The following is a 17,031-nucleotide window of genomic DNA, read 5'->3' on the forward strand; positions in this document are numbered from 1 at the left end:
TGAAGGTCCTGTCAGGCAGGAATTTTCCTGAGGTTGTGTATGAGGTGGGAGTCCAACAGCTTCATCCTCTGGTCCTTTTGACTCTTGCCCCCCACCGTGGACCAGAATGGGGATGGCTCCTCTGGGGCTCCCCACCTCTCCCTTGCCACTGAATAATCTTCTAGGATTGCCAGGTCTTAGTCTTTGCAGGACAGGCAGGTTTCATACATGCTGTGTCCTCTCTCCAGTTAAATACGACTGGAGGAGAGTTTGGAGGAGAGTTTGGAGATGGGACTCTGACTTTGATGGCAGCTGCAGCCCAAGAGCTTGAACCAAGAGGGACTTGGTCCAAAGGAGCCTTGTCCTGGCAGTGCCCTGCCCTGACCCAGTAAATCCCTGAGCAGGTGGAAATCTGCTGAGGGGAATTGTCTGCAGGGAGCCTGGCTGGGGCATTTCTCTGTGCTCAGGCTGCATCACGAGCAGTTCCTCCTCCCTGGGAGTGCACAGATCCCTGTAGGTTGCTTACCCTTTACAAAATGGGATTTGAACGAGCTGGGAAGTCTGAGAGTGGCACTTAAAAGCTCAGAGTGCCAGAGTCACGCTGGAGGCAGCTGTGAGGCTGGGACAGGGCATCAGGCTGAGCCCTGGAGGGTTTGTGGTCAGCAACACTGCTGACCATCTCAGCAAAATAATGCCCAAATAATGGCAAAATAATGCCAAAACCCTGAGGTGACTCCTGAGCTGCAGCACAGCCACGGAGCTTCCCAGGGCCGCCGTGAGACTCTGGCTCAGCTTTGTTCTGCACAGCCTGCAGGGACCAGGGAAAAGGTCATCACACAGACACTGCTCCTCCACGAGAGCTCTTTGTGTGCTTTGAGAGCGGGGAGGCAAAGGGGACTCAAAGGGGATTCTCGTGGAATGCCTCCCCCCAGCCTGCCCCACGTGTCCCCAGCCCGGGCTCAGGTCAGGAGCCGCTCGCTCCGTGCTGGGTCCGTGGGCTTTGGCTGCTTTTGGTGCCGTGGCTGGGCATGAGTCTGGGCATGGGGCTGGAGACCCGGGCACTGTAAGAACAGCCCAGGGAATGCTCGGGGTGTGTAATTAGTTCTGCATTCCCTCTGCCTGTGACTGCTGCTCCTGGCGCTTTTGTTTTTAAGGATAAAGATTTCAGCGTTTTCCCCGATGGTTTGAACAAAGGTTGAGCGCGGGGGGGAATCCATAAAACAATGTCACCAAAACACGGGGAGGAGAGGGAAGCTTTAATAAAGCTTTGCCAGAGCTGTGCACCTGGGAATGGGGCTGGGATGGATTGGAACAGGAAGGAGCACTGGAGAAGGTCACCTCTGAAGGTGGCAGATGACAGAGTAGCATGGCTGCGCTTCTGGAGGAGCTTTGGCAGGAGCCCATCCGTCCGTGGGTGTTTGTTCATCCCATCCTCCAGCGTGGGACACCCTGGGGCTGCACAGAGCTCAGGAAGGTGCTTGTGCTTAGGTGGGACAGGGAGAGGTGAAGGAGAGAAAATTTCAAGGGAACCATTCACAGCCGGGAGTGACTGGGCTGTAGCTGTCACAAGAAGTCAGAAGACTACAGTGAGGCACTCAGTGATAACAAATCATGAATTTTGGATGGCTCAGCAGAGGAAGTCCCTCTCTTCTTACCTCATCCATCTCTGCATGGTCTTGAAAAGTGGCTGCATAGGAAGGGAGGCACCTGCTGTACCTGAGGAGTATTGGGAAGCCCATTTTAGATGCCATTATTAGCAAAGGACTCTGGGTTTTGTGCTTGTCTTAGCCCTGTTTTCCTTCTCCTTTGCCAGCAGATCCCTTTTACAGAGCTGCTCTGCTCTGTGTGGTCCCTATTAAAAGTTTCCTTTCCCAGGGTGATTCTGCTCCTTTGTTGCATCTGGTTCTTGAACACTTTATACTATCAAACAGCAAAACTGCTTTTATTGATGCAGCAAAGAACAATGGGATTTCTCCAGCAGTGCTCCCAAAATACACTCGTGGCTTTTTTTTTTCTTTTTTTTTTTTTTTCTTTTTTATAGCTGGCTTCCAACAGTGGAAAAAATGATTAAGATCTGTTAGGTTTACTCTGGTCACTTCAATGGGAGATTGGTAATATCAACAAACGACTCCATAAATGGATTATCTCCTGTGCTCTGGCAGGGCTGAGGTGCTGTGCTGCTGCCCTGCCCGTGCTCCTTGGGAGACACAGCTGGGAAAGGCAGGAACATCCTCAGTTTCCTGGAGGGTTGTGCAGAGCCACAGGTGCTGGGCTCGTGTGGGGTCGCTGGAGGGTGATGGGGCAGGTTGGATGTGGGGAGCTCACACAGGGACACCCCAAACCCTGCACAGCTCCTTTGGGTCACCTCCTCCCTCTGCACAGGGGGCAGGAGTGAGAGCACAGCCAGGGACCCCTTCCCAACACATCTCAGTGCTGGAATCAGGTTTTCCATGTGAACAGGTGTTGGGATAAGTGTGTCCACCATATAAAAAAAAACCAAACAAAAAACTATGTCGTATTAAAAACTTGATATATGCATTTTAATGGCTGTTGTCAGCCTTTGCCCCTGGACATGAGTAAAATCTGATCACTCCTGACTGTCTGAAGCTATTACTGTAGGAGTAAATGTGTTTGCCCTGTTACAGGGGAGGATTGGGATGCATGCTGGGGCCAGGAGCATCTCTGGTGTTAATGAGGAGATGCTGTGACAGCTGCAAGGCAATGGATGGGGGTCTGAGCAGCCTGCTCTAGTGAAGGGGTCCCTGCCCATGGCAGGAGGTTGGAATGGGATGAACTTCTAGGTCCCTCCCACCCCAGCCCGTTCTGTGATTGTGTTACCCCACTTCACCTGTGGTCCTGGACAAAAATCAGACGTGGAGCTTACATTAAAAAGGGTGTTTTCCCCCACCTCATGTACTTCTATCTTAGCTTTCCTGGGAACACACATCCCCCGAGCAATTTGAACTTTTTTTCTTGTTCTCAGCCCATGCACAAGGGGGAAAGCTGGGTCAGCATTTGCAGGGGTGTTTGAAGCTGTATCTCCCACCCTCGGTGGTGGTGGGAGCTGGTTTCCAGCAATAGCTGAGCAAATACTTTGCTCTTTACATGTGTATCCAGAGGAGCAACTGGTGCATGCACTCAAAGCATCTGTCCTGGCCAGGCTCTCTCCCTCTCAGCAGTCTGCATTGTTTGCTTAGGCAAATACTGATACGGTGCGTGAGCAGCAGGGATGGAGTCCTGGCCAAAGATATTAATAATGTCCAGGAATGTTGTGTGCTGCCTGAAGTTTTAGCCTGGAGGGGTCATACTGCACAGCTCAAAGGGATTAGCTTAACCTGAGGCTAAGCTGCTCGTTTTTGCTGGTATTTCCCTTGACCCGAGTCAATTATTTCAATTCCTCGAATAGTTTTTGTTGTTTGGTGCCTGATTTGTTGTTCCTTTGCATTGTGATATATGGAGTCAGCAGGGCAACAGAGAGTCCGTGCTGGCAGTGCCTTGGGATGCAGCCCAGGGAGGGTGGGACCCATGCAGGCTGCAGGGCTGCAGGAAAGCAAAGGCTCTCAGGGGGTTGTGGGCGCAGCAGCAGCAGCATTTCACCTGGGTGAGGGATGCAAATCCAGCAGCTAAAGCACAGGGATGAAAAACCTCAATGAAGACGGGGGGTTTTCTGCTCTCCGTGGAGGGTACACCTGTGAAACGTGCCCTCGTGTCCTCGTTCACCTGAGCTTTTGGGTTGGTGGCTCCTGCAGTGCTTCCCACAGCAATGCAGGGCTGCACCAGTGTCAGCACCACTGGGGAGGGGGCGGCCCTGCTGGATGGAGCCCCACGCTGGGTGCTCTGCCTGGGGACTGCAGTGACAGCTGCAGTGACAGCAGCGTCCCCAGCTCCTCTGGAGCCTGTGCTGGAGGTGGCCTTTCACCTGCCCATTTATCCTGGCTGGTGCTGGTGTGGTAATGAGAGAACGACACCTGCACGCTCGCAGCAAAGTGCCCTTCACTCTGCCTGCCGTGCTCTGCAGTTTGCAGGGAGGACTCTGTCACCTCTGCTGGGAGCCTGGGGCCCTGTGTGTTTGGGGGGGCTCTGTCCCCCCCAGCCCTGAGCTGTCTCTGCTGCTGCTGTGCAGGATCCAGGTAGGCAGGGGTCACCTTGAGCGCGGCCGTTCGGCTGCTGGAAACATCTCCCCCTGCAAAGTCACTTCTGGAGATGCATCGTTTCTCTGGGGGCACCTCTGGCAGCTGCTGCACCCCAGAATTCACGGGGGGGGGGGGGGGGGGGGGGTTAAATTTCAGCAGCACAAACAAAGGGAAGGCTCTGGGCTTGGCAGGTGCTTGGAGGGGAGCAGCAGCAGGGGCAGGTTTTGGCCTCATTCCTCCACCATGGAGCTGCCTCGTGCTTCTCCTCCACTTTCTGAATGAAATCAAGCAGAAATTCCTGTCTTCAAAATCCCTTTTTAGTTTGGGGGGAGTGCTGGGCTCCAGAGACACAGCAGCTCAGGAGGCACAGGCTCTCCAGGGCAGGGGTGAACCATGGTCCTGTCACCAACCAGGGCACATTGATTCCTGGTGCCTTTGGTGGCAGGTTTTCTGTGACAGAGCCCGAAACTGGACCATTGCTGAGATGTGGCACAAATGGGGGCAAGCTGGGGGTCTGCCCCTCCCAGCCTCCCCATGTAATGCCCCATTGCAGGTGGGCACACGTTGTCCCCCCTCTTTGTCACAGAAAAGACAGCTTTGGGCTCTTGGTTGCAGAAGAGACAGCTCTGGGAAAGAATACTTGCACTTTTTCAATAACCTATTTCTATAATTGAAGGATTTCAGATTTCTTTTGTAAGAGCAAGCGCCTGCTTAAATATGGAGACAAATACAACCAATAATATGTACTTGAAATTTAATGCAGGCTAATTCATTTTGGCACAGTCCCAGATATGCTGATTAAACGGCCTGTGAAGTGCTACAATATCTTGATAATGTACATTCCACATTTGATTATATAATCAATTATGTTGCACCTAATAACATTTAAAATTAGTGGAAAAGCTGTGAGCAGATTGTATCAGGTGCAGAGTGGGTCCTGGGCAGCTTTAAAAAAACTTCTGCCAGAATACACAGCAAAGGAGCAGACGTAGATCTTCAAATACTGTTCTTCAGGAAAGCAGAGACTTGATAACATTTCTGTTAATTTAGTGACTTGATTTAGAATAAAATAAGCTGGCTGCTGCTCCCCTGGTTTGCTCCTGGGACAGGCACTAATATTTTCTATCAAGAGATAACCTTGCACCGTGTGTTCAGAACAGCCCTGGTGATGTTGGCAGTAATTCTGTGGTGGCTTTAGCCCCTGGGCCAGACCCAGAGCTCAGCCCAGCCTGTGGGGCTTTCCTGCACCCAGCAGTGGGAACCAGAGCTCCCCTTCACTGGCTCTTCCCTGCTTGGGGAGGGAGCCCGAGTGTTCACTGGGGACAGCCAGTTCCTCCTGGATCATATGTGACATCTGAATGTGCTGCTGGTTCCAGCTGTGGGCACTCAGTGCTCCAGAGGGAATCCCCACCTGGGTGATCACTGATGGGGAGCCCCGACCTGGCTCCTAGGAGCAGCCAGGATCATTTGGCAAATGATTGTCATTCCTCTTTGGGAAAGTGAGTGCTTTTTGGGTGACTGCAAATGGCAGGTTAAGGGGAATTTGGACTGGGTTTTATGGCCCTCCAATAGAAGAGGGTTGATGGGAAACAAATGCCTTATGGCCCCAGACAAGCTGTTGCTCCATTTTTTGTTCTGCTTAAAGCAGCACTATCAACCAGTTGGAATATAGGCTTGGAGTATCGCAGGGAGTAATCTAATTAGTATGAAGTCAATTCACTAGTTCCTTTTGTATCTCGTGATTAAATAAGTGGGAAAATGGCTTGAAAATTAGGTGCTAGAACAACCCAATTACATTTCTGTAGCTTTTTGTATTCAATTTCATAAACAATTTTGCTCTTCGCTGGTTAATCAGTGAATGCCTTTTTCCAGTTTGAAAAGCACTTTTGAAATTATAATGCAATTAAATTGTGTGTGGATGTTCTGGCATAGCGAGCGTGAGGGCTGGGGGCCTGGCAGCCAGCCACGCTCTACCTTGACAGTAATGAGTTCCTGAGCTGGCAGCTTGCTGGTGTCATTCATAATATTGTCCAGGCTGGGATGCTGTGAGAGGCTCTGCTCCTTCCCAGCCGGGCTGGCCGGGACGCGGCGCCGGATCCTCGGCACTGGCAGTGCCGGCACATCAGATGTGCCAGCACCCAGTGGAGTTTGTCACACAGTTGTAGAGCAGCTGCCTGTGTGCTTTGGGTTTTCCTTTTGGTGGTTTTTTTTTGTTTGTTTGTTTTGTTTTGTTTTTTGTGGGGTTTTGTTTGTTTTGTTTTGTTTTGTGTTTTTTTGTTGTTTTGTTTTGTTTTGTTTTGTTTCTCTTCCTCACGCGAGCCTTTGCAAGGCTGGAGGTTGGCAAGGGATGTGGGGGGATTTAAGTGTTGTTTTCCTGGGAGGTCATGATAGGGACAAGTAGGAGAACACCTCAGTGTCCTTTTAGCAGAGAATCACAGAATGGTTTGGGATGGAAGGGACCTTAAAGTTCATTCATGAGAGTTGTTCAGCACTAGCTTTTTGTGCAGCATTTGTCTTTGTCCAGCCTGCTCCTGAGCGAGAGCTCAATTCAGCCTCCTGGGGAAGGGTGACCAAGCCTGATGATCCCAGGATTTACAGCCGAGCAGCACAAGGGGACAGGCAGAAAGCTGTGTTCAGAGAAAAAGAAATAGTGTTGGAAATAATGACTTGCTTGGCAGGTTTTAACAAGTTCAGTAATGGTATTAGGTGCCCTTGGCTCAAGATAGTAACCTCCTCTTAAATGATCATTACCTGGCTAATAAAGAGCTGGGAGCGGGTCATTACAGCTTAATTTAGATGTAGCATCCTGTTTGGTTTGCACAGCGTGGCCATCTCTCAAGTTGTTGAATCTATTGCCTGGATATGAGGTTGGGATGTGGGATCGCTTGGGTTTTCACATGGGGACTCTTCCCCCAGCCCCATCCCAGGACACAGGTGTCCCTTCCCACCCTCACCTGGGGAAGAGGAGCTGCTCTCAGCACTGAGTGACCACAGCCAGGCAGGAGGCTGTGCAGGACTGGGGGTCCAGCCTCGTGTGCCCCCCACACTGTCCCAGCCTCTGCTCCCCCCTGAGGAGCCCTTGTGCTTCTCCCCCCCCATTAGCAGCAAGTTTCACGTGCAAACACTTGCCATAACCAGCCCCCACACGTTATTATATTTTGAAAACATCTCTTTGATAAGCCCATCTTTTCAGCCAATTTCCTATTTCTTCAGAAAGCAAAGCATCTTTCCTCCTAGTTTCGTAAATCTGTTGTTAAAAGGAAGAAAAGGAAATGGAAAAAAGGATTCCTCCCCCCTCCGAACCCTGACACCAGGCTGGGTTCTGCACTGCCTTTGTCAGCCCTGGATGGAATTATGCATCATGAATAAAAACTGCTGTCAACATGCATTGGGTTCGAAACATTAGAGCATATGGTATGTGATTATCTGTATTGTCAAATGCAATAAAGTGGATTTGGATATAATAAAAAATGTAATATTTTAGAAATTTGGTAATAAACTGTGGAAGAATTGACAGGCAGAGAGTATCTGGTGCCTGTGGGCAAACAGATAAAGATGGCAGGACGTGGCACTCAGTGGCTGAGGCAGCATCAGGGGCTGGATTTTTTGATGGGAGCCTGACTGGGCTGACTGGCACCAAGGGTGGTGGCCTTTTGTCCCTGCCTGATTGCCAAAATCTGTAGGTCTCACTAATGAATAGACAGAAGCACAAGATTCCCATTCTGGTTGTAGGTGGATTAATTGGATTTTACAAATACTTGGGGTTTTCTTCTCCTGATAGCACAAACAAACCTGTTGAAGTCTGCTGTATTCTCCCACCCAGCAGCATTCCCAGCATTTCCATACTGTTGACTTCTTATGAAGCTGGGAAATCTGTACCTGAGTAACAGGGAGCAGTGAAAGGCTGTGAGGGTGGGGCTGCTCCCAAATACTGAGGAAAAGGAAAACAGTGGAGATCATTTTCTCCTGCAGTATCTCACGTTCCAGCCTGGTGCTTTAATTCCTGAGGTGCTGACACATCTGTGCCCGTTGAGACACGGATGTCCCCAACAGAGAGAGGCTGAACTGGGAGCAAACTCTGGGGCCTCCTCTGTAGAAAATTCCTATGGAAAAGTGCAGATGTATCACACGTACCTGCAATTTTTCTTAGGTCACCGCTAATGCTTCTAAATGATCTGCGAACGCATTAATCGTTTCTGTTAATTAACAATATGATAAAAGTGGCATTTAGTAAGCTCTGCGTAGTGTGCGTCTCAGTCATTATGTACTCAGTGCTTTGGTTTGATTTCAGAACGTTAATAAAATAAAATTTTAATGAGGATTTGTTATTATGAAAAATGGATTACCCAGAGTTCAGGTGCTGCTGACATGAGCGTGGTCTGTGACAGGCTCGGGGGTCCCTGGGTGTTCTGCCACTGCCAGGGCTTTGCCCGGGACCCCATGCCAGCCCTGCCTGGTGCCCTTTGAACCTGGAAACCTTTGGTCAGATTGGCTCATTTGAGAGGGGGACAAGTCCCTGTACTCTCCATCCTCCCCTGAGGAAAATCCCTCAGCAGAGCTGGTTTGGGTGGATTTTGCCCCGTTCAGAAGGACAGCTGCCACGTGGCTGCTCACCCCGAGCTGCCTTTTCCTGTTTCTGAGAAATTCTCACTTTGGAGATGGCACGCAGCGTGGGAGGACGGAGCGAGGAGCCTGAGCCTTGCAGCTTTCCCAGACAAAAGCAGAGGAGGATGCTGCTGGTGCCCTTTGTCCAGCTGGGCGCTGACCGCCGCGCCGGGACGGCCTCACTCATCTGCTCACTTCATTTTGGGAATTTATTCTCCTGTCGTGGGGAATACACTGACACTTCCAATAGCTGCCTGTGTCTGCCAGGAGAGCCTGACCGTGCTCCATACCCAAGGTGTGCGTTCACACCTGGTGGATGTGTGGGCAGATCATGTCTCGGTGGGTGTCAGTCACAGCAGCAGGGCTGGAGAGCTCGTGCTACACTTAAATGAGGATATTTTCCATCCTAGACCTCAGGTTTTAACCCCCTTCTTCCCCTTCCATCTGCTGGTGCATCCCTCTCCTTGGTGTGGTTATCACAAGGATGAGGTGAGATCCTGCTCACCTTGGAGCAGGTGGTCACCAGCCAAACCCCTCCTTGGAGATCAGGAGGTGAAATCTGAGATGTTTGTCTCAGGTTGTGACTGTGTTCCCTGAATGTGCAGAATTGCTCCTTTGGAAACCAGAACCTCTCCTTCCGTGTGTTTGCAGCACAGGAAATTGGAATAATAGGAAATAACAGCTTTTGTCAGCTTTTGTTCTAGACAGCTTTTGGCTCTAACAAGCTGAGTTGCAGTATGAAAACTCGGAGGAAGGGACAAGGAAGTGAGGGGGAAGAGGTGTGGGATGCAGACCACAGGGAATATTTAAGTGACTTCTCCAAAAGGCACAGCCTAAGGAGGTGGCAAAGTCGGGGCTGAGTTTTCAAGTCCTGGCTGTCATGTTCTGGGGCTGAGGAATGAATGGCTTTTCCCTGACGCAGGATTAAACCCCCAGGTCCCCATTCCCAGATTCTGGGGGTAATGACTTGTTTTAGACAGAAGTTAAAAACATCCATGGTTCACTGTCTGAGTAATTAAAATGTTCTGTCCCCTCTGCTCAGTGTGTTCTGTTCATCTGTGAAGACAAGACTTGGTGACAGTGATCACAGAACTTGGTTTCACATCTCCCTTTCCATCCCCACCTGCAAGTTTATTATTATTATTATTATTTTTTTTATAAGGCAGCTTGGCAGGCTGGGAGCTTACTAAGGAACTTTTTCCTCTCTGATTACAAGGGATGTGTGAATAAAGTAGAATGGTATTGATTCACACCAATCTATGCATCGACTGTGTGGGAGCCACTTGCAATTCCCAGCAGCACCAGAAAGCTTTGCAACAGGGAGAAATATGACCAGGCAAGTTGAGAAAATAAATTAAACCAGTGTCAACTTTTCTTGTTTCTTCCCTCATTATTAATGGATGGAATGGGGCTCGTTTATCAAGAAGAGGAAAAATTAATTGACACGGGCTTTAATGTTATTATGCCTGGCTTGTCTGGTCACATTTCTTCATTTTTAATTTTTTTTTTTTTTTTTTACTTTTGAAAGGCATTTTATTACCTTTCACAGGACCAGCTGCCAAAACTATGGGTATAAACAAGAAAGCAGGTGCATAAATAATACCACAGCAGGACTGGACTGTGTGTTTCAGAGCTGAAGGAAACTCAGATGTGAGGAGCGGAGCAGATGCAGGCAGGGTCGGGTCCAGAGCCCTGACACAAAGGGGGGAGCACAGCCTGAACTAATATTTCCTCATTACTGGAGATGCTGGGAGCTGCAGAGGGTGTCAGGCTGGAGATTGCCATCTCAGCACAGCCACTGCTTGGGGGGCTCCACACCAGCACCAGAGGGACTGGGGGGACTCCAGGGACTCATCCCAGTGCCAAATGGTGGGGGTCAGGAGCAGGGTGGTTCTGTGGAACACTCTGTGTGGGTGAGGGGACTCTGATCCTGCACTGTGGGATGGTTCTTGCTGAGCAGCAGCAGCAAGGTTTAAGCAGAGCCCTGTTGGTGTGATGAGAGCTGTGTAGATCCCCTTTGTCCTCTCCCTGCTCTTGTCTCCTTGTTCTTTGGGATTGCTGTGCAGGACAAAAGAGCCTTGGTGACCCCCTAGTTCCCAGAATACTTTTGGGAGCTCTCAGGTTGCTGTAAGTGCAGGACAAGGCTGTTCCAGCTGCAGGGACCCTGCAGGCTCACCAGCAGGGTGGGCACAGCTCGGGCAGAGGCAGCACAGCAGAGATTCAGTGATTTGCTCCGCATCGCAAGGTGACCTCCAGGCACCTTGGGGCTTCAAGCAGGCTCGAGTTGCCTTGTCTTCACCCAGCAGAGCATCTTTCAGGTGGCTGGAGAGCCCCTCAGAGCTGTGCCTGCCTGCTGAGCTGGGTCTGGCTCAGGCACCAGGTGGTGATGGAGGTGCTGGTACCTGTGGCGTTGCTCTGGCAGGGACCTGCTCTGCCCATCAGAGCCCTCCAGGGTTAACCCAGCATTAGCCTGGCTTTAACCTCTATGGTGTGGGATGCAATCACCCTGCTTTGCTTGCTGGAAGGCGAGCAGAGGTTTGACAGTGAGACCTTTCCCTGGGTGAGCTGCTCTCGTGTCATTCTGCCAGGCAGTGACGTCCTCGGCGTGTGCAGCCACAGCTGTGACACGGATCACTGTGCAGCCAGGCCTGGGCTGGGGGGTGCTGCTGCCAGCCAGGGAAAGGAGATGGATTTCACAGCCCTGGTGTCGTCATCTCAGCTATATTTTACCAAGTTTGACGTAAAAACACTCAAGTGATGACAAAAGTGTGAAATGTGGTTGGTTAGAGTGTGAAAAAAAACAAAATACAGAACATGGGAGCCCTGACATTTGGTGTCTTCGGTCTGGCTTCTTAATAGTATTTATGGCTTCTGACTATTCTTTTACAGTATTTTAATCTTTTTATGGTTTCAGTCCCTTTCTCTGGACAATGTTTGTTTTATTTCTGGAATACCATGGCAGAACATGCTGAGCTGCCTCTTTTGGAGCCACCTTCCCACAGGCCTGGGCAGCTTTGCTGGCTGAACAAGGCTTGGGATCAAGGGAGGTTTTTCACAGGATCCCAGAATCACTGGGATTGGGAAAGACCTCCAAGATCACCGAGCCCAAGCTGTGCCTGATGCCCACCTTGTCCCCAGCCCAGAGCTCTGAGTGTCACCTCTGGGGACGGGGACCCCAAACCTCCCTGGGCAGCTCCTTCCAACCCTTTCCATGAAGAAATTCATTCTGAATTCTTCTTTCTGGTGCCACAGTGTGTTGGAGGACATGTCCTGAACCACTGGATTTCAGGTGTCTGGGCTGGCATCATTTTGGTGCCTGTTGGTGCCCACTGACCAGCAGATGAGTGTGCTGGCTCCTTTTTCAGCAGATGAATGGAGTGGAATAACTCTTCATTCCCAGCAGACACAAGAGGAGGATTTTTCACCTGAGGGTCGTGGATACATGTCTCAGCTTCCTTTAGTGCTGGTGCTTGGCTCACAGCCTCTCGTTTGGGGCATCTGTTTGCCTCTTGCTTTATTTTTCTCTCTCTTCTTTGTCTTTTCTTTTACAGAAAAGATTATTCAAATGAATATTCAGTTTTATTCATTTGAATAAAAAACCCAACCGTTTGACTCTGTTAAATGCTTATCTCTTAAATAGAGCTTGTTAGCTTCCAATAATAGCTTCATTCAGAAGGATGCAGTATAATTTCATTTTAAAACGTGTGCTCCTTGACAACCGGAATCCTATTTCTGTCACCGTTTTCAACAGCTGCCTTTGTTTTGGGTTAATCTTTTCCATACACTTTCTGAGAACCTTTTTTTTTTTTTTTTTTTTTGTTGACTCTTGGTACCTCTCAGAAGAAATAATTGTCTATTTAGCCCAGGAAGGTTTCTGAGAGTTTGGGTAATTTAAATATGTGTATTCATTATGGGAACTAGTAAGACTGTGCGTGCAGGGGGATCTTTGCGTGGGTGCAGTTATTAAAAGTTGGAATTTGATATCCAAAAAGTGAAACAAGTAAAGAACCACAGAATGGTTTGGGTTGGAAGGAACCATAAGGTGTCCATCCACCCCTGCCATGGACAGGGACCCTTCCACTAGCGCAGGTTGCTCCAAGCCCTGTCCTTGGACACTGCCAGGGATGGGGCAGCCACAACTTCTCCATCAATCTGTGCCAGGTCCTTTCCACCCTCCCAGGGAGGAATTTAAGATGGAAATCCTCAGTTGCTCACACTGAGTTTGAGGTGTTGGGCATTGTAGAGGTCACCTCTGGATTTCCTCTGGTTTTCCTCTCATTTTCCTCTCCAGGACAAGCAGACCAAGTGCCACAGATCTGTCAGAAACCTGCAAATGCCTGCTAACACCTACGGATTGTTACTTTATTGTTACAGAATCTGGAAATGCGGGAAGCATTTCTGATTTCGGCCGTCTGATTTAATCAGACAAATAATTTCTTGATAAACCTGTGCTTAAGCCATATGGAAAGGGATGAGAATGGGAATTCGTTGCCGAGTCCAGACACTGTAATGACTGCAGTGTTTTCCTCACGGTGTTCGAATATTAGGGCTAATCTCCTGAATTCCCTCTCCCCTCCATCCTGGCACCAAAACCTGCCACAAGCTGAAAGAGAAATCCTGAACTGCAGCACTTGCAAATGAGCTGCTAATGATGAAGATGTTGCTGGTGCTCAAACAATTAATGACTTGGAGCCCCAGCCCGGCCCTGGTCCTGCCACGCTTTGCTCCCAGCTCTGGGATTCCTGGGATGCCACATTCAGGCAGTTAACCACAAGAATTTTAGGTTTAACTGCAGGTCTGTTTAAGGTAGATTTAAATGGAGTAATTTAGAAGGCAAATGAAAGACGTGAGTTACGTAAAAAAATTCAAGCTGCTGCCTGCTCTAAGTGCAGAGCTTGTGGTGAGCCTGCTGTGCTGGGTGATGCCTTGGAGGAGGGCTGGGAACCATTCCTGGTGATCTTTCCCCCAGTAAGAGCTTCTGGAGTGGAATGGGAGCATTCCCCACGGCTGCAGGTGCTGTGCACGCCCAAAAGAGCTGTCAGGGACCTCACCTGGAAATGTATTTTCCTCTTCAGCCAGGACTGCACTGGGGCTGTCCCTGCTCAGCCTCGTGCAGTGTTTGACCAGTGCAGAGTCCAGCAGTTTCCAGTTTGGAAACAGGGATGGAGTTCGTCTTCTTAGTAGAGTCTTAAGATTTCATTAGCATAATTGGTGTGGATGTTGACTCATCGAGCTTTCTCCAGCGCATGAGATTGGGTTTTTTTCCTTAGCCTGAGGATTTTTTGTCAAGGCAGGAGCAGGAGCTCGGTGTGTAGCTGTGGTGGGCTGCCAGGTCCTGTTAGTGCAGCCCCAGCAGAGCAGGCTGTGTGCAGCCACGGGCAGGCAGCAGGCATCAAACAGCCTCAACCAGCCCAAAGCCTCGCTCTTTGAAGCAGCAGTGGAGAAGAGAGGAACCATTAGATCAGAGGCTTTAAATGTAATGGGTTCCTGGAGGCCTCAGGATGTCCTGATGAGGTATTAGAGGAAGTAATTCAGGAAGAAAGGGACAAATAAGCACCTCCGGAGCAGGGCTGACCCGACACAGAGCGGGCAGAAACACAAAGTGCTGCTCTGTGTTTGGGAAGCATTGGGGTTTTTCTCCTTGCCAGGGGTAAATGAGGAATCATCTTCTGTCTTCCCAGATTTTTATGGTTTTTGGGTCGTGTAATGAGTCAGCTCTAATGGAGAAGTCCCGTGGAATTAAACAAGAGATGAAATCAATATGGTTCCATAGAAATATAATTGGGTTTTGTAGAGATTGCTCTTAAAAACCTATAAGGTGTAAAAGAAAATACAGCCCTATTGTAGTTTCCGAGCCATCGTGTAACTGGGGTGTAACTATCCATTAAATTCTGCAGGATGGATCAAAAAATCCATAAGGAGGTTTTAATTCTCCATTAAATCCTATGGAAGAGCTGGAACAGAACCATATTAATTTTCCCTGAGACAATGCCTCTTCCCTCCATTAGGCTGCAATGAGCTCAGGAGCAGCTCCATAGGCAGCAGGTGGAGTCACACGTGCATGGTGTTATGGAAGTTTTCCAAAGTCCCAGTGGCTAAAAAAATGCTTTATTAAAATGAAACTGTTACACTTAACTAATGTTTTCCTTACCCCTCCCCTTTTTTGTATCTTTATTAAATAGGATTTGGCTTCGTAACTTTTGAAAATGAAGATGTGGTGGAAAAAGTCTGTGAAATTCATTTCCACGAAATCAATAATAAAATGGTGAGTGTTGGTGCTGTGCCCCAGAGCAGCTCTTGGTGTGTGAAGCCAAAGGGATTGAGGAGAGTGTGAGTTCAGCTTCTCCAGCACAGAACCCAGGTGAAATTCCTCCTCAATGACAGGCAGGTCCCAGGTTGTGGGTTGCCCGGAGCCAGATGAAAAGGGGCATTTGTATTTCAATTGCTGCAGTAACTTTGATATTTTCGGCTAAAATATTCTTCTTCCCTTTGTCAAAACATCCTTTGCTTCTCAAATGTGTATTCAGATATGCATTGTATATTGGTCTGATATGTGTTCACAGACTTTAAATTAAATAATAGAGCTTTTAGTGTGGATAAGATCAAAGCAATCTCCTTGGCATATGCTGGAGGCCTAATTCAATATTTGACTTGCTAATTTTTCCCAGGGCACTGAAATAATATTCCTCATATTGTTCCTCCCTACAGTATGCATCTGAAATAAAAGTGAGGGGTCCCCTTGGCCAAATGTGGGGTGGTGGGGCAGGGCTGGGGCAGTGCTCCTGGTCCTGTGGGAAGTCTCTTGCTTCACTTCAGGTGGATGCTGTGGACTTTGCCTCTGCCTGTCCCATTGTCCCTCCTGCACTGAGGTCTCCTGCCTGTCCCCACAGAGCTCACCTGAGTGCCTGTGGGCTGGGGGAGGCTCATTCCCTTTTTCCAGTTTCTAAATGCTGTTATTGTACCTTCAGAACAAACCCCAACCACCCCCACACAACAGACAAATTAGAAACGCTGGGGATGTAAATTTAGGGGTTGGCAGGTGGGAAGGAAGAGCTCCCCTCCAGGATTTTCCTATCCACATTCCATAGGTTTAGTTGTTCCCCACAGCAGGCTTTTGTCTGGAGCAGGGCTCAAGATTGCCCTGGGGAGGTGCTGGGAGGAGCTGGAGGTACTGGTGTGCCCCAGGCAGGGACAGTGTTTGATGCCTCATCCCTGGATCTGCACCTGGGGGCTGGAAAAGCCTCACCTGGCTCTTGGCATCTCCTGGGAGGGGAGGAACGGTGCAGGGCTCTTGGGAGAATTCCTTCCCAGGAAGGTATCAGGGAGCATGAGGATGGGACAGGGTGAAAACACTTGAGGAACATCCCAAAGAGCAAGAGAAACAGTTTTGGGTGTTGGTGTTTGTTGTTCCCCCTCCTCTGCCCCTGCTCCGTGCCCCCTCCAGGTGCCACCATCTCTGAGCATTCTCTTCTTGTCACTCCTCCAGCACGGACTCTGAAAGCAGCCCACGAGCAGGGGATGAGACACGATCCTGTCTTGGGACTGAGTCATTGCCCTGCTGATGTGTCTGCAGCTGAATGCCAGCCCTGCGGGGGCCAGGGAGCTGGGAGTGACCCACAGCTGGCCTGGGGTGACCCACAGCTGGCCTGGTGTGACCCACTGCAGCCTGGAGTGACCCACAGCTGGCCTGGGGTGACCCACTGCAGCCTGGAGTGACCCACAGCCGGCCTGGGGTGACCCACTGCAGCCTGGAGTGACCCACTGCTGCCTGGGGTGACCCACAGCTGCCTGGGGTGACCCACTGCAGCCTGGGGTGACCCACAGCTGCCTGGGGTGACCCACAGCTGCCTGGGGTGACCCACTGCTGCCTGGGGTGACCCACAGCTGCCTGGGGTGACCCACAGCTGCTTGGGGACAGCGCTGGGGTCATGTCACACTTGGATCATGTCCCCCTCTGTCCCTGAGCTGTGCAGCCCTAACAGCCCCAGCCCATGGGGTTTGCAGTGGCTCAGTGAGCTGGGACTGGGACACCCTGTCCCCATCCCCAGGTTGTTCAGCTGGGACATCCTCATCTCCCTGGGCTGGGGCTGGCCCTGAGCTCGCTCCTCCTCCTCTCTGGGCTCGTTTCCCCAAAGTCAGGGGCAAGCAAAGGGCACTGGGGTGGCTGCTGCTCCCCAGCCTGTTTCCAGCTCCAGCCTCCCTGGCAGGCTATTTTTAGCTCATCCATTCTGCTCCTGTTGCCAGCCGTAAAGCTTAGAATGTCAAATGTAATATTAAACGAGCAGTAGGACAGTGAAAAGAAAATGCCAGCGAG

The 17,031-nt window shown here is 50.1% G+C and overlaps 1 protein-coding gene across 3 annotated transcripts in view; it reads left to right on the forward strand.

Annotated features, from left to right (window-relative positions):
* Positions 1–17,031, forward strand: part of MSI2 (musashi RNA binding protein 2) — a 199,283-nt gene that overhangs the window by 138,213 nt on the left and 44,039 nt on the right. For all 3 annotated transcript variants that reach the window (XM_062507001.1, XM_062507002.1, XM_062507003.1), the window contains exon 8: positions 14,900–14,982. In XM_062507001.1, the coding sequence (XP_062362985.1) occupies positions 14,900–14,982 (83 nt within the window). The remainder of the gene's footprint in view (positions 1–14,899; positions 14,983–17,031) is intronic.

Source organism: Cinclus cinclus, chromosome 22, assembly GCF_963662255.1.
Source record: "Cinclus cinclus chromosome 22, bCinCin1.1, whole genome shotgun sequence".
NCBI classification, from domain to species: Eukaryota; Metazoa; Chordata; class Aves; order Passeriformes; family Cinclidae; genus Cinclus; species Cinclus cinclus.